The sequence below is a fragment of the Xyrauchen texanus genome, chromosome 42, assembly GCF_025860055.1.
Source record: "Xyrauchen texanus isolate HMW12.3.18 chromosome 42, RBS_HiC_50CHRs, whole genome shotgun sequence".
NCBI lineage: Eukaryota > Metazoa > Chordata > Actinopteri > Cypriniformes > Catostomidae > Xyrauchen > Xyrauchen texanus.
Genome location: NC_068317.1, coordinates 21828991 through 21849308, shown reverse-complemented (window position 1 = coordinate 21849308; position 20318 = coordinate 21828991). Strand labels below are relative to the sequence as shown.

General features: G+C 40.2%; 1 protein-coding gene across 1 annotated transcript in view; it reads left to right on the top strand.

The window, feature by feature from the left end:
- LOC127635124 (zinc finger homeobox protein 4-like) overlaps window positions 1–19959 on the top strand; it is an 82988-nt gene extending 63029 nt beyond the window's left edge. Inside the window, exons 8-13 of the mRNA XM_052114921.1 lie at window positions 3751–3873; window positions 8698–8831; window positions 9340–9540; window positions 9760–9880; window positions 10024–15234; window positions 15629–19959. Coding sequence (XP_051970881.1) covers window positions 3751–3873; window positions 8698–8831; window positions 9340–9540; window positions 9760–9880; window positions 10024–15234; window positions 15629–17112 — 7274 coding nt within the window. The 3' untranslated portion in view covers window positions 17113–19959. The remainder of the gene's footprint in view (window positions 1–3750; window positions 3874–8697; window positions 8832–9339; window positions 9541–9759; window positions 9881–10023; window positions 15235–15628) is intronic.
- The last annotated feature ends 359 nt before the right edge of the window (window positions 19960–20318 follow it).

Genomic DNA, 20318 nt, shown 5'->3' with positions numbered 1-20318 from the left:
TTTAGGTTAATACCCGAGATACTTGGACCTCTCCACAGCAATGCCATCAGCATTTGAATATGTCTGAATGTGCGGAACAGCTTTTCTCTGTCTGAGCTCTGCTCCCAGCAGCAGCGCCATGAAGGGAGACGGGCCCACTCTCTGCGTGGATGTTTAGTATTTTAGACATGGTACATTAACGGCATCTGGTTAAGATCTAAATGCTTGTTAAATACACTGAAATTTGGAAAAAGATGGAGCAGGAAAGGGGAGAAAAAACGGTTTGGGTAGGGGGACGGGGGATCAACAAGTCTGTAAAGCTTATTATCCTGAAAGTATTACAACTGGCCCTTAACAAAGTAGTACAGGGTTTTGAGTTTCAAAGATTCCGTTAAAATGGAGTGGCCCAAATGAAAACCATGGGGGTAAAGAATGTGACATCATGAAAACCTCAGAGCCAACCTGTGGTGCGCAGAGAAATTAGTGTTGCTTACACCTCAACAAGAGAAGACAGTCGAGAGATTATACAAAATAACCAGATTGAATTTTTGCAACCACTGAAATCAGAAGAAATTGAACACAACTATCATAAAATTAACAGTAATAATGATAATTACAGTATGTGTGTTTAATTTTTCTTTTAATAACCCCACTATCTGAAGTCATGGCCTCACTACCTTAAGATTCTTTGTTATTTTTTTGTTGAAAACCATAAATAAACAATAAGTCTATAGTGGAGATGGGGGACAAATTTTAATGAGCACAATCATTTTTGGGGTATCTACGTCTGTGTGTGGTGGGTGTCTCTTTTACTAGCCAGATAAAGACCAAACTGAGGTGTTCTAGCACCAGATAGAAGAGAAAAGTTTTGGCTTGCCCTCCACCTTCTTTATTACACTCTTTCCATCAGACAGGCCTTAATGAAAAGAAAGTGTCCACCATCGCATTTATACATATTCAAAAACAATATTCCTAACAGTGCAGCTCAAGATTGGGTAATTTGTTTTAGTTATGGTAGTCTTGTAAGGGGTCCGTGTGCATTTTGATGAGGCCAAAACACACCATTGCTATAGTTGTGATGCCTCCTTCACACTGATCTTCCCACATCAGAGTAGGTCACGGGAGACTCACACTGGTGAACAGAGAGCTGTCGAAGATGTGCGGTTGATGTGTTTGTGGGTTTGCTTGAAAGGGATGGCGGGGGCAGTAAAAGTTTTCTATGGCTCTGCTGTTTGTGATTAAGTTTGATGGGCAAACTTAATCACCCCCCCACCCCACATGCTGCTGTTACGTTGCCTCTGTAAAGTATTCAGATTACTCAAACTATTGCCAGGGTCAGGCGCAGGGCAGACACTGCTATGATGTATAGGAAAGCATGTTTGGGAGTTTCTCTCATGCTTGAAATGCATACCAGAAAAAAATGCAGAACACTATGAAAAGACAAGGGAGAGAGAGAGAAGGACAGTGGAAGGAAAGAGAAAAAAAATACTGTCTGATGAGACCCAGATGATAGCAACCCATCCTTTTTTTCCCCTTATTCCTTCTGTTACTACCTTCATAATTCGCCCTCTTCTTTTTCGTGACACTTCATGTTTTATTAATGCGTTCCACGATTGCCTTAAAAATGTGTTGCCCCCTCGAGGTAGAGACACTCACTAGCACTTTGACACTTCATTTCCCAGCTAGAAGGACTGGGTCAGTAAATCTAAGCAACTGAAGAGAGCGCCTCACGCTGAGGACGAATGTTAGAGGAGGAGGGTGGGGGGATGAAAGGGGAGGTGCCACAAGCTTGCCCTGTACCTTAAGGGTGTGACATTGTGCTATGGTGTTTGTGTATGTATGTGTGTGTGAGTGTATCTGTTTGTTTGTGTGTCTCCTTTATTAACCAACCTGAAATATGGTCATGATCACAGACTTTCAGCTGGTCCTCCCAACTGGAGTCGCACATATTCTCATCTGCCTACTTTCTCTCTCTCTCTCACTCTCACTCTCTGATTAGCCTTCTGACACTGGTTTAAGCTCAAACACAACCTCCGTTTGGAACCTCTTTGCCCCAAACACCCTCTCCTTCCCCCCCACCATCACCACTCACCCTTTCTTGCTTGCAGCCCTACCTCTGACACGTATGACAGAGGGGAGGAGAGGAACAGAGAGCAGGAGACACATTTTTGTGATCCTGTTGTATATTAATATGGGCAGTGTGACATGCCATAATATAAAACTATTTAAAAAAAATTTTTTTTGCAGTTAATATACATGCAGTTTTTAACTGAAAATAAATGAAATATTTGTGCTTTTAAAAATCAATTTGCCACAATGCAGGACCATTTAAAATGTGAATGCAATAAAACTAGTGAATGCAAAAAGGTAATTCAAATAGAGAGATAATTAAAACAGTGAGACAGATAGACGGACTGACAGACAGACAGACAGTTAGATAGACAGACAGATGTGCACATACATACACACATATACTGAGACATTGTCTTTGATGCAGGACGTATTAAAGCACATCGTCACCGCATGTGTGCCAAAATAGCAATTTTTGCAGCCGGCTGCCAGCAGTGACAGGAGATATTTCATCCTGTTGTCAGAATATTATTAATAAAACATCAGGACTAGAGTGCAGAACAATTTTTCCTTTCAATCACTACCAGCATCTGCAATGAAAGTTTCGTGCTGTATAAAATTTCCACTTGCACTTAAAATGTTGGTGCCAGTATATTGTGGGGAGTTTTTAAGGGTTAATTATATCATGTGTCCACAGAGTCGGCCCCTCTGGTTACTAAACAATGACTTGAGTGATTGTATGCAAATGTGCTGGTGACCTTTTCGCCTCCCCATGGTCAATTTATATGGTTATTAAGGTTTTATAAAATGGATGAGCACAGCACTTTAAGCGCCATTTTCCTGCCTCATGTTGCCCTAATTTATTTAATTTCTCACGGGGTCTTCCAAAATATGTTTATTTCTGTTCCACACTCTCTCTCTTTCTCTCGCCCTCCATTTTTCTTTCTTCCCCCTGTCGTGTGCCGTGTGATGGAAGCTGCATGGGGTGGAGGGGGAGAGACAGGAGTGGTTATCTGGCATTACTCAGCCTGCTAAAAATTCATTAAAATGTGACATCAGCGCAGTGAGAGACAAATGCTCTCTGGATGAAAGGGAACAGTAGGCCTTTCAGGGATTAGAGGCACACGGCCTCGACCTATCACCTAACAGCATAAATAGATTAATCCACTGGCAGTGCTGCATAGATACACAGAATTATTAAACGGGGGGTGGGGGTTGTGGTAGTTGATCCTACAGAAAAATGTCCATGTAATCTGCCCAGCACTAATAATCTGGAGAGGTGTGTGATGTGGACTCCAGAAGACAATTCATATTTCAGAATGTTTTACTCAATTAAAGCTGAAGTGTGTAATATATTTTTTAAATACGTCCTCCAATCTGATATTAATGTACAAAAACATATGTAAGCCTTTTGTAGGTTCATTTCTAAAAATGTGAGAATTTGAGAAGCTCTATTTGTTTGAGAATCCCAACCAGCCCAAAACAGCAATATTGGCTTAACCAATGGTGTGAATTTGTGGCGGGACTGTCTGTCCTTATTTTTGCAATTCCATTTGCTGTTGCTTAAGGCACAGAAATTACACACTTCACCTTTAAACTGTTGAGGTGCCAGTTATCTGTGACGTGGGCATCGTTTCAGAGCTCATTAATATGGAGTCACGTAACCTATAGTGGGTAACCGAGTGCCCTTCCTGTGTTCAGTTGTAGAAGAACCAGGTGAAGACAGCGAAGAATCCCCACGAGCCTCCTCTCTGGCTGCGGCCGAGGACAAAGACTCGAGCAAGAGGGACTCCATAGAGGGCAAGACAACAGACAAGGATCCCAGTAAGACCTTTAGTTTTGGTCTTTTTTCCTGGTACCCTCTCTCCTACCTTGTTTAGTTACTAAGTCTCTCTGTAAGACACAAACACATTCTGCTCCTACTTGCTTTGCTGCTATGCACACCCTCAGTTCTTTTCCATCCTCAACAGTGGGGCTTTTCTTGCTAATAATGGCTGCATTTGAATGCTATGAATAGCTTCCCATTGACCCATTTTAATCATAGCCATCTGATGGCAGAGATGTAGATAAGGCAAAGAATATTTTGCAATGACCAATACGATTATTTTTTAATCAAATCAGTTTGCATGCTTGTAACTTTTAAGCGCCTTTCATTAATCTTTGCTGTTCTTGCGATTCCTCTGATGACATATTAATTTTCTGTAAGCATAGGATTATATAACCTTCAAGTTTATACCACTACTACTTTTTTTGTGAAAACATTGCACCCTTTTAACCCATAAAGGGATAGTTCACAGAAAATGTTTATTTCTGTCATTGTTCACATCCTCTTCTTTCTTCACCTTTTATTTTCATTGTAAACCTTTTTTCCAAACAATGAAAGTGAATGTTGAATGAGGCTGTAATTTACCCTCACATCTCTTTGAAAAAAAAGAAAAGAAATGAATACCGGTTTGGAACAACATTAATTTAGGTAAATAATGACAACATTTTTATTTTTGAGAGAACAATCCCTTTAATGTTTTTTCCCCTCTTTGCTGTGGTGTGATTCAGGCAACACACCACCTACTAGAGCTCATTGTCCTCAGTGGAGAATTACTGTGGATCTGCATGCATAAACATCTGACTGGTGACATATTATCAAGGGCAACAGCCCTTACAAAACAGCGTTGTGTTGAGATCAGGAAACAGCCCCTGGAGCTAGCATCTGGCATCACTACCTACAGCTCAGTTATATTTGATTTGCCAAAAAAGAATTCCTATGTGCTTTTTATGTATGAGATGGAAATATATGGTCGAAATGGATATTACATTAGACGTCTTTTCATGCACACCATACCTAGCTACATAATGTTGGGTTCAATGGAGCAGAAGAAATGCTGAAACAGGACAGAGCCTATTAGTTTAGCCTGTCGTTTATCTTTTATCCTTATAGGCATGACAGGCTTGTCTGAGGCAGCTCTTACTCAATGCATTTACATGACCTATTACATGCGGCATCATTTAACGTTGTGGTCGGGATGCAGATCTCATTTACACTAGCATTTATGTTAACTTTTGCAATGCAATAGTTTCCTTTTCTTGTTTTTAAGGCTGCAACATTTAAAGGGATAGTTTACCCAAAATGTAAAATTCTATCATAATTTACTCACTCCCCTGTGTTACTGTCTATCTTCCATGGAACACAAAATCCTGCAGATATGAAAAAGATGCAGTGAAAGTGAATGTGCCTGAGATTAGCACATGGCTAACATCTCCTTTTGTGTTCCACAGAAGGAAGAAAGGCAAATTATTCTTTTTTTTGTGAGAACAATCCCTTTAAATTGATATTATATCATCCCCAAATGGCTGATTTTTTTTATCAATTACTTTAGTGTGATGATACACTTTGAATGGGTAGCAAATGGATTTTAGGGGTTGCTCTGTTGAACCCATATGCCAGATGTTTCTTTGTTTGTTTGTTTTTATCTAAAAACTAAATCCTTATTGTTGTTTGGAAAAGAAAACTTCAGGCTCCTGCATATTAAAGATTTTGCATAGAGATATTCACAATATTAAGAAGTTCATCTTCACAGGCAAGATCTTTCAAAACAGCCCAATTTACCCCTCATCCTCATTTATTTTGTCATTTTAATCTAGCGTCACTGTGGATTAATTATAATCCAAATTGCATTCTCCATGCAAATGTCCTAATCTGGATCAAATCCTGATTACTATGTGCATTGTTTATATGTTACATGGAAGCAGGTCAGTGCGTTGGCTTTAGGGTAAAGAGATAATTCTAAAATCTCAAGAAAAGATGAAAATTAGCTGTCATTATTGCTGAGAAAATTTTCTGCATACCTGCCATAAATAAGAAAGGTCATTTTTCACAATGCCTATTTTTTAAATCAGTTTTAGAATAATGCAGCTGAATTAAATCAAATGCAAGGCTGATCAAATCCTGCATATTTAAAGTTAGCATTTGCATTTGAAACATTATATGCATGTTTCCAGCTTTGAAATGAGCATTTATTCAATTGCTGTCTTTCTAGATATTGAATTAAAATAAATTAAAATGATTTGCATATTTCATTGAAAGCCTAGAGCTATGAATTCTGACTTAATCAATTCAGTGAGTCCTGTAGGATTTGCCAAATATGACATCTGTCGTTTTACGCCTCGTCTGAAGTGCGATGCCAAAGCCGATGGACTCTGATTCATTTTGCGAGAGCAGAGAGAAAGCAGGGCTCCTCTGTGCAAGTTTAAAATTCACAGTGTGGTAAATGTTATCTGCTGAACTGTAGGTCACACTAATGCGTAACCTTAACCTCTTGTCCTTGTAAATCACTAAAGTTCTCGGAGCGTCCCAGGGTCCTGCTTTATTTATTGCCCTGTCACCTCGGCCAGACTGGCTGGACTGAAGAACAGTAAATTGAATAGTAAATTTATGATGCCTATATCAAGCAAGTCCTGTGTAATTGGCATTTGCAGGCGAAAGAAATTTTGAAATAAAATAGCTTGTCATATAAGAGCCTATTTATGTTTTAAAGAGAAGTATCTTGCAGTGCTTTCAAACTGAGGCCAGCAGCTATTGCTGTTTTTGTTCATGTAACATTTTGGTTGAATTAGATGACTCTTCGAGACATGAAATGGAGAAAACCAAGCGTTGAAAATTAACAGGACTCAAAATGGCCTCTCTCTGTGTGAGGAAGATCAGGAAGATCATATTAGTGACATAACTGTTGTTTCTCCTTTAGAGAAACTGTTTGCTTAAATGATCAAAGGTGTTTCAAGAAGCCTTGTGTAGGTTGCATGATTTTAAAAATCTCATTGACAGTTGTAAATAAAGATGGGTGGCCAGTCTGTAGCCCTGGTCAATGTAATGCAAACAGCTTGACTGTCATAAATCACAGTTTGATTTATCTAATCAAGCAAGGTCCTGCTTCTCAAAGACATTTGTCATTTGGATGGGAAAGGGGGGCTGTGCGTCACAATTATTTTATCTATTGCTTCATTGCACTGTGTGTGTGTGTGTGTGTGTCTGAAGACAAAGAAAAAGGGCAGTCTCATTTAGTGTGAGATACAGACTACACAAAGAGCATTTCCATTGGTTCCTCACACAATTCTACAGGCAGATAAATACTATTGTGTGCAGGTATTATCAAATGTTTTAATAAAAATATATTCAAAAGTCCATCATCAGAAGATTTAAATAGTTCATTTAGCTGATAATTCCGCAAAGCTTTAACCACAGCAGAACTGCTGCATGTTTATGGAGATAATAACCTATGCAAAGGCTGGTGGGTACTTATGTTGTGCAGATCAGCCCCCAGACCATATATTTACATTCAATATGAAGGCAATCAATGGAAGGGCCTCATTGTGAAATGTATTTGCACCCGGCTGTCCAGGAGTCGCCTTTCCACCCGGGAAATTATTTAGTTGCAGATTGACTGGAAGATGGCGAAAATTGAAAGTTAAATTTAGAAATCCAAATAATAAACAGAGAGGGGAGGGAAAAAAAAGGTTTTGCAAATTAGGTGTTCTGTTTGTCATGAAATGCCCCCCTCCCCCCCACCTCAACCCAACGCAGCAGGGATATCAAGGCCAGGAGAGAAAAAATATTACGTAGCTATTTGAGACTGCAGACCTTACTCTGATGCTCTTAGAAATTTGTATTGTGCCCTTGTGGTTCCCCCCCTCTTGTCACTTTTTTTGGCAGGCTAATATGTCAGGCTCCTGATATGAAAGACTGCAATAAAATAAGCTGAATTCCTTGTAATGCAAATAATTTAAATGCATAGCAACATGCAGTATATATTGAAATATATTTTAAACAAATAAAGAGCCGACTCACATGCTGTTTATTTCTACATATTTTTTCCACAATGTATTTTCAATGCCTGCTTTGCTAAGCTTTGATTCATAAGAGTAATACACACATTTAGCTTAGAGTGACAAGATTAGAGTGAAGAACAGCAAGCTCAGTTTCTTTGTGCACTGCTTATTCAGCAGGTAGATGAATTGCATTGACTGAGGAGGCTGGGACACTGTCTGTATCTGAGGATACGGGGTAATGAAAGATTTATCACTCTGCGCAGCATACTCTAAATACAACTGGGCGCTGATTTGCTGAATTGAGCTCAGCTGAAATGGAAATAACATGGCAACCCCCTCTAATACAGAGTATGAGGCATGGATATTCAGGGGGAAGCTGGGGAAGGTGATTTGTCTGTCTATACCCCCAAATGAACTGCATAGTGGTGACCTGCCATGCTATAACAATTAATTTGAACCTATTTATTTGCAAAGATCTTCATACCAGAAATCATTTCGTGAATATAGATTTTTGTTGGGTCATCTAGTGTTCATGATTAAAATAAAAAAAATATTTTTACGTGTATTGTAATTCAATTTGAACTTTAATAGATACTTTTATTTAGATAATTTGGGATATTTTTTTTATATTATGTTTTTTTCTTTTGCTTAATAAACCTTTTACATTACCTGAGTCCCCCAATATCCTGCATTCTTAACAACAAGCCTATGTTACCAAAATATGGCTTCTTATTAAAGTCAGGGACATTGTACGTCTGTCAGGAGATTTTCAGGATCAGGAGTCCAGAATAAGCATGTGACAGAAGATATCTTGTCTGATATTCACAGGAATTAATAATCTGGCTAAGGAAACCCTAAGGAATGCTACAACAGGGAAGCGGTCACTTCAGCAGGAGAAAGAAAATGACACTCCACCCAAGAGGCCTAAATCTGCTGAAGAGAAGACACTGTCCAATGAGCAGGTTAGATACTTTGATCGGTTTACAAAAGTATGACTTAATAATGAGACTGATTGTGCCTGCATGAGGTTCAATTCTGTGCTTTTTGTCTTTCTTAATTATATAAAAAGTAAGTATATTAATTAAAATAATATACTCAATTATATTTAGTCCCTGAGTGGGAGAGTGCTTTCTAAACTGTTTCTGAAAGGGTTAAGACAGGTAGTGAGAGGTTTTAGTTTAAAAGTACTCCTTGTAATGAAAAGTATGCAAAGTCTAAAATGGTTCATGTTAACATCATTGTAATCTTTTGATTCGAAATTCCAACCATTTGTTTATTTTTATTTTTATTTATTTATTTTTGTTACTTAAAATGAAGACTTTAAAACATTTTTGGGAATCCTACATGTTTTGTTTGGATTTTAGTTAATTTTCCTGAGGGATCATCTTGTAATTTACAGCACATTCTCTCATATGAAGTGTTTCAGAGCAAAACTATAAAGTATGGCAATGTTATGATAAACTCTTTCAGGTGCAACAGTGCCCATACTGTAACTACAGTAACAAGGATGCAAACCGTTTACAGCTGCACATCATGTCTCAGCATTCCATGCAGCCTGTCATCAGCTGCCCTCTATGTCAGGATGTCCTCAGCAACAAGATTCATTTGCAGCTGCATCTTACTCACCTGCACAGTGTGGCTCCAGATTGTGTGGAGAAGTTGCTTATGACAGTATGTATATTCCATGAAATGACTGACGTTAAAAACAGCAGTTTTGAAAAAGGATTTGTTTGAAAGTACCTCTATCTGTACTTGTTTTCAAGCTTAGCATTTTGAATAAATCAATTAATTTGTTAATTGTTTACGTGTTTATAACAAATTTTTTCTTTTAGGTTAATTTTAATCAGTTTTGGGACTGATATAACATAGTTCTATATATTTTCCTCTTAGGTTGCAGGACCAGATGTTACAGTGCCCAATAATTCTTTGCTGCCTGTATCATTACAAGACAAAGTCCTATCTTTGATTGATTCGTCAGCTGTTATCCCAGAGGGATCTGGAAAACCCTTGGGTAAGCACATTATGCAGCCACAATGTCATCTGAAATGTATGAACTGTATTACAGAGAATTCTTTAGAAAAGTCATACAAATATTTTATAATGAAATTTCCTGAGAAGAATTCTGAACTCTCTCCTCTTTCTGAATATCAACAGGAAACAACTCTAAGGATTTGAAAAGCAGCACAGGCCAAGACAAAAGTGAGGTTGAACTTGCTAATGAGGAACTCAAGCCACCAAAAGAGGCTTCTGAGGCCCCTGATTGGAAGAAAGCCAGTGGGCAGGACAGGAAGAGCCCAGACTCCCTGCAGGAGCATCTTACCGATCTGCAGAGGAGCCAGCAGCTCTCAGTCTCTGATCGCCATGTCTACAAATACCGTTGTAACCATTGCAGCTTGGCTTTCAAGACTATGCAGAAACTTGAGATACATTCCCAGTACCACGCCATTCGTGCAGCCACCATGTGCAACCTTTGCCAGCGAAGCTTCAGGACATTCCTTGCCCTACGAAAGCATCTGGAGACTGGTCACCCTGAGCTGAGTGATGCCGAAGTGCAACAGCTCTGTGGAAACCTGCCTCTAAATGGTGACATTGCTGAGAGTGAGATGAGGGCTCTGGAAGAGGCACAAGCTTTTGAGCATGAACTAGACAAAGATGAGGATCTTGACCAAGAGGGGAAGGCCAGTCCCACTGGAAGTGACGGCAGCTCTTTGCTTGATGACATGGGCTCAGAGCCAAAGCGCACCTTACCTTTTAGGAAAGGTCCAAATTTCACCATGGAAAAGTTTTTAGACCCCTCACGTCCATACAAATGCACAGTCTGCAAGGAGTCCTTCACCCAAAAGAACATTCTCCTTGTTCACTATAATTCTGTTTCACATTTGCATAAGCTTAAGAAAGTTATCCAAGAGGTCTCAAGCCCAGTTCCACAGGAGACCAGCAACAATGTTGACAACAAACCATACAAATGCAATATATGTAACGTTGCTTATAGCCAAAGTTCAACCCTGGAGATTCACATGAGGTCTGTACTTCATCAGACAAAAGCCAGAACTGCTAAAACGGAGACTAGCACTTGTACCAGTGGTGATAGCAGTGGAAGTACTTCAGCCAAAAGCCCTATTCCACTCAATCAGGGCAACACAGATTCTGAAAGTCCACCAGTATCATCTAACAAAGAAAACACTGTAGATGCCAAAGAAGTTACCATGAAACAAACTACTGATCATATCTCTGTGCAGCCCACCCTCCCACCTGCCCAATCACCAGCACAGCTTCAGATGCAGCTGCAACATGAGCTGCAGCAGCAAGCTGCATTCTTTCAGCCACAGTTTTTGAATCCAGCATTTTTCCCCCACTTCCCAATGACACCAGAAGCCCTGCTGCAGTTCCAGCAGCCCCAGTTCCTCTTCCCATTCTACATCCCTGGTGCTGAATTTAACATAAGTTCTGAGCTTGCAATGCATTCAGCTGCATTTGGCATGCCTAGCATGACAGGATCATTCCTAGAAGATCTCAAGCAGCAGATGCAGCAGCAACATCAGCTGGGCCAACAACAACAGCTTCAGCTCTCTCAGCAGCAGACTCAACAGCTGGCCTCCCAGTCTCAGATGCAGCAATATCAGCAGAAAGCACAGCAGCAGAGCCAAAAGACTAAAACTGAGTCCAACCACATTGCTCTGTCTGAGATTCAGTTGTCCAGAGAAGCTGAAGAGCACCTAGAGAGTCAGGAGTGCAAAGCAAAACAGGATATAGCTAGTGATACTGACAGTGCAAAAGATACTAAAGATTCTAGAAAGCCTACATTTTCAGAACCTCTCGTTCCTCCACCACGCATCATCTCAGGGGCTAGAGGTAATGCTGCTAAAGCGCTACTGGAGAACTTTGGCTTTGAACTGGTCATTCAGTATAATGAGAATAGACAGAAAAGCCAGAAAAAGAACAGAGAGGAAGAGTTGACTGACAAGCTGGAGTGTGGTCTTTGTGGAAAGTTCTTCTCTAACATGCTGATTCTCAAAAGCCATCAGGAACATGTGCATGGGCAGTTCTTTCCATATGTGAAGCTAGAGAAGTTTGCACAGCAATACAGGGAGGCATATGACAAGTTGTACCCCATAAACCCATCATCTCCAGAAACTCCTCCCCCACCTCCTCCTCCCCCTTCTGCTCCAGTGACTACTCTCCCTGCCACTAACTCTGTGGGGAAATCACAGACACCATCTCCAGCACCTCTGCAGGCTCCTCAGCCACCACCACCTCCACCACCACCACCACCACCACCACCTACACCACCCACAGCACCTTCTCAAGTGCAGCTCCCTGTTTCTCTCGACTTGCCAATTTTCCCACCACTTATGATGCAATCATTGCAGCACCCCGGGCTACTACCACAGCTTGCGCTACAGCTTCCAACAATGGACTCTATATCTTCTGATCTCACACAGTTATGTCAACAACAACTGGGACTGGATCCAAACTTCCTACGGCATTCTCAGTTCAAGCGTCCTCGCACCAGAATCACGGATGATCAGCTAAAAATCCTCCGTGCTCACTTTGACATCAACAATTCTCCCAACGAAGAGCAGATTCAAGAAATGGCCGACAAATCTGGCCTTCCGCAGAAAGTCATAAAGCATTGGTTCCGCAATACACTCTTCAAAGAGCGTCAAAGAAGCAAAGACTCTCCTTACAATTTCAACATTCCACCCATGACCACACTGGAAGATATCAGACTTGAATCCCAAGTAAACATGCTGGAGTACTACAGAACTGATGCTACAGCGAACAAACGGTCATCAAGGACACGCTTCACAGATTATCAACTACGAGTACTCCAAGACTTCTTCGATACCAATGCTTACCCTAAGGATGATGAAATCGAGCAGCTTTCCACTGTACTCAACCTGCCAACACGAGTGATTGTGGTGTGGTTCCAAAATGCCCGTCAGAAGGCCAGAAAAAGTTATGAGAACCAAGCAGATACAAAAGACATTGAAAAGAAAGAACTGACAAATGAACGATACATCAGGACCAGCAACATGCAGTACCAATGTAAGAAATGCAGTGTGATTTTCCCCCGAATTTTTGACCTCATTACTCACCAAAAGAAACAATGCTACAAAGATGAGGATGATGAAGTTGGAGACGAAAACTACTCTGATGATTTAGCAGAAAACAGTGAGCAGTGCTCAGCAAGGCCAGCTGAACCAGCAAAACACCCTGCAAGCAGCTCAGGCTCCAGTTCTCCCTTAATGCCTTCACCTCAACCTGATGTAGGGAAAAATTCACCAAAACCTGAACTCCTCTATGACAAACCCAAATTGGGAGATATTGCCCAAATGCAAACAGCCAAGAGCTTGAGTGATCTAAAATCTTCCAAGGCCTCAACCCCACAGCCGAAAGTATCTCAACCACAAATGTCAAGATCCCATTCCCAGCACCAGTCTACAACTGTCCCTTCAAGTCCTCTATCCATTGCACTGTCTTCTCTTAACAATAGCCTTCCCCCACAGATGTTACAGTACCACTGTGATCAGTGCAAAATCACTTTCCCAACTGGAGAGCTGTGGCAGGAGCACCAGCACATACATTTTCTGGCTGCCCAAAACCAATTTCTGCACTCACAGTTTTTAGAAAGGCCACTGGATATGCCCTATATGATCTTTGACCCAAATAACCCTCTTATGACTAGTCAACTCCTGTCTGGAGCCTTGTCACAGATGCCGACTCCAAGCAACTCTGGCCTTGCCTCTGCTGTTAGCTCTAACTCTATGAAACGTAAATTAGATGAAAAAGATGATGGGCAACATGAAAAAGATGGTCTTAACAGTGGTGAAGATCAGCACAGAGATAAACGTCTTAGGACTACCATTACTCCAGAGCAACTTGAGATCCTCTACGATAAGTACTTACTAGATTCAAACCCAACACGAAAGATGTTAGATCACATTGCTCGTGAAGTCGGTCTAAAGAAAAGAGTTGTTCAAGTCTGGTTTCAGAACACCCGAGCAAGAGAGAGGAAAGGACATTTTAGAGCAGTTGGACCTTCCCAAACTCATAAAAAGTGCCCCTTCTGCAGGGCTTTGTTCAAGGCCAAATCAGCTCTTGATAGCCACATTCGTTCAAGGCACTGGCATGAGGCTAAACAGGCAGGCTTTAGTTTGCCCCCAAGTCCAATGATGCCACAAGATGATGGAGGTCAAAGCCCTTGTAAGTACAATTTCTCTGATTATATACAGATGACCACAAAGACTGAAACAAATGAAAGTGAGCAACCAACAGCATCCTCCACTCCAGGGAAACCTTCTGAGATGCCACTAAAAAACTTTTTGAACTTATCCTTAAAAGCAGAAAACATTGATGAACTTGAGGGACTTAATATGAGTTCTGCAGAAGCCTCTTTTGATGGTAACAAAATTGACTTTGATGAGACCTCCTCAATTAACACAGCTGTAAGTGACATTACAACTGGCGACGAGACTAATAATGAAGTTGAGAGTCTCACAATTAATGGGATTGGGAAAATGGTTGAGAGCAAATTGAACCAAGCACAAACCTCTGAGACAAATGAGGATAGATTTCCTTTCAACATGGTTAGCCCAGCTCTAAGTTTCTCTGGCAAAGATAGTGATTACTTCAATTTCAGAGATGATGACCTAGATGAAAATGCAGACCAGAGTGAGACTTCGAGTTTTGCTGATCCAAGTTCACCCTGTCCATTTGGAGGTTCCAATCCCTTCAAGTCAGCAAAGGCAGGTGGAGAGAGACCAGGCCACAAGCGTTTTCGAACTCAAATGAGCAACCTACAGCTTAAAGTTCTCAAGGCTTGCTTCAGTGACTACCGCACACCTACTATGCAAGAGTGTGAAATGCTGGGCAGCGAAATAAGACTCCCAAAACGTGTCATCCAGGTTTGGTTCCAGAATGCCCGTGCAAAAGAAAAGAAATTTAAAATAAACATTGGAAAGCCTTTCATGATAAGCCAAGGTTGCCCAGATGGGCCAAGGCCCGAGTGTACTTTATGTGGAGTGAAGTATACAGCCAGACTTTCAATTCGTGATCATATCTTCTCAAAGCAACACATTGCAAAAGTGCAGGAAACACTGGGCAACCAGGTTGATCGAGAAAAAGACTATCTTGCACCTACCACTGTCCGCCAGCTTATGGCCCAACAAGAACTTGACCGTTTGAAGAAGGCAACCGATGTACTCAACATGCCAGCCCAGCAGCAACCTGCAGTGGACAATAATGCACTTCATGGCCTTAGCCTGCCAACTGCCTACCCAGGAATATCTAGTCTACCACCAGTGCTTCTTCCTGGTGTTAATGGGCCATCATCCCTTCCGGGTTTCCCACCAAATACACCTGGTGAGTTAGTATGACGAAAGCACAGTGTGTAGTACCTTTATAAATAATTTATACATTAAAAGCACATCATGTTACTGTCTCATATGCTTCTTTCTGATGTTGAGGACTGTTACAGTCACTGATACATTCAAATTAGGAGTCATTAGGACATTTATTACATGCATTCACTGCAATAGACACTTTACTTTGGGGGGGAAAAATGCTTTCATGTTTGTGTTTTTTTTCTTGTTCTATATTTTTGTTCATGTTTTTATCATTTTTAAATAATGTGCTTGTGGCTGTTTTGATTAATAAATGTTTATCATTGGTAGAGCCCCACAAATCTTTTCTTGCAAAGTGTAGGAGTGATTCTGTAGAAAAATATGTCAATATTGTCTATACCACTGTATTTCAGCTTTAGCATCTCCTGGTGCTGGCATGCTTGGGTTCCCTACTCCAGCCACCCCTTCTCCTGCCATGTCTCTCAGCAGTACCCCAACCAAGACTCTTCTTCAGACACCTCCTCCTGCTCCTCCTCCTCCACCCCCCACACTTCCTCTTCCTTCCACTCCTTTGGCAGCAAATCAGACTGAGCAGCACATAAAAGAATCTGAAAAAGACAAGAAGTTAGAAAAGTTCAAGGTCAACAAAGAAGCTGACACTGCCCGCCCCGAGACCCCAGTTGTGAAGAAAAGGGAAAAGCCCTCTCCGCCACTCTCTATGATAGGAAAATTGGGAAGTGAGGCTTCAGTGGACCCAGCACAACTGCAAGCACTTCAGAATGCTATTGCTGGTGACCCAGGCTCCTTCTTAGGGGGACAGTTCTTACCTTATTTCATCCCTGGATTTGCATCTTGCTTCTCACCCCAACTTCCTGGCGGAGTACAGGGGGGTTATTTCCCTCCTCTCTGTGGAATGGAGAACCTGTTCCCCTATGGCCCTGCTATGCCGCAGGCTATCGCAGGGATTTCTCCAACTGCCTTGTTGCAGCAGTACCATCAGTACCAGCAGTCCCTCCAGGATTCCTTACAGAAGCAGCAACAACAGCAGCAAAAGCTAAATGAGCCGCAGCAGAAAACACCACTTACAAAGTCACGTGGTGCACAGAGCAACTTCGTCAAACCAAAAGAGGCTACCGAAAATAAGGATGATAAAGGCTCTTCAAAAGAAAGCACAAATGAAGAACCCCCAACAAATACCAAAAGTTCCGGCTTTCCAGATGCATTTATTGTTCCATCCATCAAACATGAGTTTATATGCAGAAAGTGCCAGGCGATTTTCGCTGATGAAGACTCAGCAGCTCACCATCAGAAATCCTTCTGTTACTTTGGTCACCCTTTTATCGATCCGCAAGAGACAGTGCTTCGTAAGGCAGTGAGCAAGTATAATTGCATAGCCTGCAATGTGTCTGTCAGTGGGAACGAAGCACTTGGCCAACACCTTCAGTCGAGCTTGCACAAAGAGAAAACAATCAAACAAGCAATGAGAAATGCCAAAGAGCATGCTAGATTATTACCTCACTCAGTCTGCTCCCCTTGTCCTAACACCACATCTACCTCGCAGTCTGAAGCTTCTTCTAATAACACCTTGCCTCATCTCTCTCACTTGTCCATGAAGTCCTGGCCAAATATTCTTTTCCAGGCATCAGCCAGGAAAGCTGCTTCCTGCCCATCTGCTTCTCCTCCTCCCCTTTCCTTGCCTTCAACGGTTACCTCAACTTCGTGCAGCACCTCAGGGGCTCAAACCTCACTACCCACCGAAAGTTGTTCAGACGAGTCTGACAGTGAGTTAAGCCAGAAGCTGGATGACTTAGATAACACGTTGGAAGTCAAGGCTAAGGCGACATCCGGTCTAGATGGCAATTTCAGTAGTATCAGAATGGATATGTTCAGTGTGTAGGAGTGAAAAACAGATCTCTTGCTTAAAAGAAAAAAAAGACTTTTAACCGCAGTTCCAAAGTTTCTCTAACCCAAAAAATTACAGTACCAAAAGATTGACTCAGGATTGTTTTTCCCATATTGATATGCTGGCAAGATATTGATTGATTTTTGTTATGGACAGAACTGTTGCAGATGCTTGACTGAGCTTATATTGTATACAAAAACATGTAATAGGAAAACTTTCACAAGTTCTTTTGGAGCTTGATTCAAGCCAAAAATTCTCATGATAGCAAATTGCACCTCAGCTGGATTGATTTCCAAATGCTAGCATGTACTGTATGGGATAATGATCCAGAACTTTCAAAGAGAATTTCTCTTAGTTTAGTTAGGTGTAATTCAGTAGCTTTAAATTCTCAGGTCAGTACATAACATTTCTCATTTGTTGAAACAGCGAAGAAGCCTGCTTATAAATGGCTTTTACCAAAACATGTCAAGCTTTATTGGAGGCATTTCCTTGATGTGTGTAGTGTACCAAGAGACAATATAACTGTTACAGGACAGCGTGCATATCCTTTTAGTTTGCCCTACAAAAAGAGTATGGTTTTACCACTGAGGGAATTTAGAAAGGTGAAGTAATGTGTGCCCCTGTGTTTGCCAGTTTGGATTGCCACAAGCTGTATTTATATACAACACCCTCTGTCCTTGTAGAATATACTAATGATCTGTGCCAACTCTTACCTTTCTTTTACCTCTCATCACACCCTTTTCTTAAGAGGTAATAATTCTAGTTTTGATAGACTCTTGAAGATTATGTGAATAGGACATTTTTCATTTGTGAATTGCTATACTGTTACAGTACTTGCTTGTGTCTGGACTACAGTGCACTTATTTTTATTTTATATATATAGTTTTTTTTTTATTTGAGGTACACCATGTCTTAATTTAATAGATATTGGTTTTCAGTGTTCGTTTGTTATCTGTCTGTTTGTTTTAATTAGTATTTGTGTCTAGTTCAGCAGCAGATTGGACCACATTTGTTAGAAATTTGAAGCCTAACGATCCAGAGACATTTAACAATTGGTGCATCCATGAAAGTAGTACTGTATGCTTGAAACTGTAAAAGTGCAAGTTGGATAGAATATGGTATGAACATTTGCTTCATTTAAAAAAGAAAGCTGCTTTTAAAAAGGGGGGCAAAACGTGTTTTATAAACATGAAATTATTTTTTCCTGTATTTGTAGGACTGAAAACAGTGCTACCCCTGTACACTGCCATATAGTGGATAGGCTGTTTCTTCCATTGTACTCTGGGCACTTCTGTTAATGTCATGCAAATATTCAATTTTCCATCATGTTTAGTGATATGTGGGTTACAAAATATTATCTTACAAAGTTATGCTGCTACTGTGTAATGTTTTTGTCTTTATTTTTGTCAGATTTGTTTTTATTTATTTTTTTTAGCGCTTGCCATACATTTTCAGCTTCCTTCTAGGCAGAGTACTGATTCATGAATGACATTGCTTTACTGTTTTTGTTTTGTTGGTTTCTATTTCCTTCTTTTTTCTTTTTTTTTTTTTGGCTGTGTAACTTAAAGAATGTGAACGCTGTCAAGGGTGTTTAATTTTTTTATGAATCACTTTCTGTTTGGAGACAGTTGGACAATGTGATTCATTCCAAAGTAACAGAAGGCTTAAGGTATGAAAGTAAAAGGCTTGTGAACAAAGAAAGCTAAGTTGTTGTACATATTCGTAGTTGGCTGTGCATGGTACAAATTTATTAATATGAAGAAATGCAAAAATGTATTGCTTTTGGTATTCCTATTCTGAGATGAACAAGTAGCATGTAATGCAACTGTTTGACAGGTTAAATCAAATCATGCTTAAAAATAGTTTCAAACGATGAAATTATGTAACATTTCACTTACTTTTAATTGCTGTACAGGTGATTTTATTTTTTGTTAAAGGTAAAATCACAGTTCTTTTTTTGTGGACTTTTTAATGTTCTTATTTGGATTTTTAATATTTTAATGCTTATTTTAATCCTGAAGACACTTTTTGATTGTGTTTCACAAGAGACATCTTGGCCTCCTAAGGTGCAATCCTGCCTCTGTCCAAAACCTGAGCAACTGTCCTGATTCCAAAGGCTTTTAGAACTCTGCTTTTGCCTTTCCCTGTATGTGGAACAGCATTTCAAGACTGAGCTGTCAGCTAGCACCATGCGCTAAGGTGTTAGCCTGGACCAGAATGCTTCCCACTCAAAGGACTGGTAAAGTGAAAAAAAAACTAAATAAAAAAATTATTATAAAAAAAAAAAAAAAAAAAAAAAAAAGGATTGTCCAATAATGTAATTGTACATAATTGTTGCAACTGCACAGCAGCCAAAAAAAAAAAAAAAAAGAACAAAACAAAAAAAACCTTTCTACAGATGGATAGTGTCAAACATAGGAGGACAACCTTCTAAAGGTTAAATTGGGATTGTTCTTCTGGATATCAAAGGGATGCTCAAGGCGTAATCATATTCTACACAATACGCTTTTCACGCCTGGGTAACATAGGAAGTTCACCCCAAGGTTTTAATAAAAAAGATGCCCCTATGGCTAAAACTTTAAATAAACTAAACCAAAAATGTTATTGATGTTTTATATATAGAGAGTAGTCTCATTAGTTTTTGTTACTGTAATGTTTGAGGTCTCAGCTGTACCGTATTACGGTAATAACATGGTTTTGAAACTTTTTTTATTTTGTCACAGACCTGTTGTCATAGTTGAAATGACATTTATTGTAGATGGTATTTGAATAACGTCTTCTGGAAATAGTTCATCAAGTATGTTTGTTGCTCATTGTTGTGATACATTAAAAACTGTATCTGCAAACCATTTCTGGGCCTGGTATATTGTCTTTGTTTCTCTCCTGTTACGCCAACACCCCTTACAGTCAGTATCGTTACATAACAGTGTATTTAAAATTGCAATATCACAAGTAAAATATGGACTGTAAATCAAGGAGTCCCCACTTCACATCTATCCATTACATCCTTAAGGCTTATTATACTTCTGTGTCGAACCTACGGCGTAGGCTCCACGTAGTGGCCAACGGGTTGGTTTGCATTTATAGTTCTGTGTTGGTGTGTCTCAATTAATTGCACTGAGCTCATACTGTCAGTGAAGTAAAGGCAGAGGTCACATTATCCCTAAATCCATACTGAGAAGAACACTTTTAATTTCACA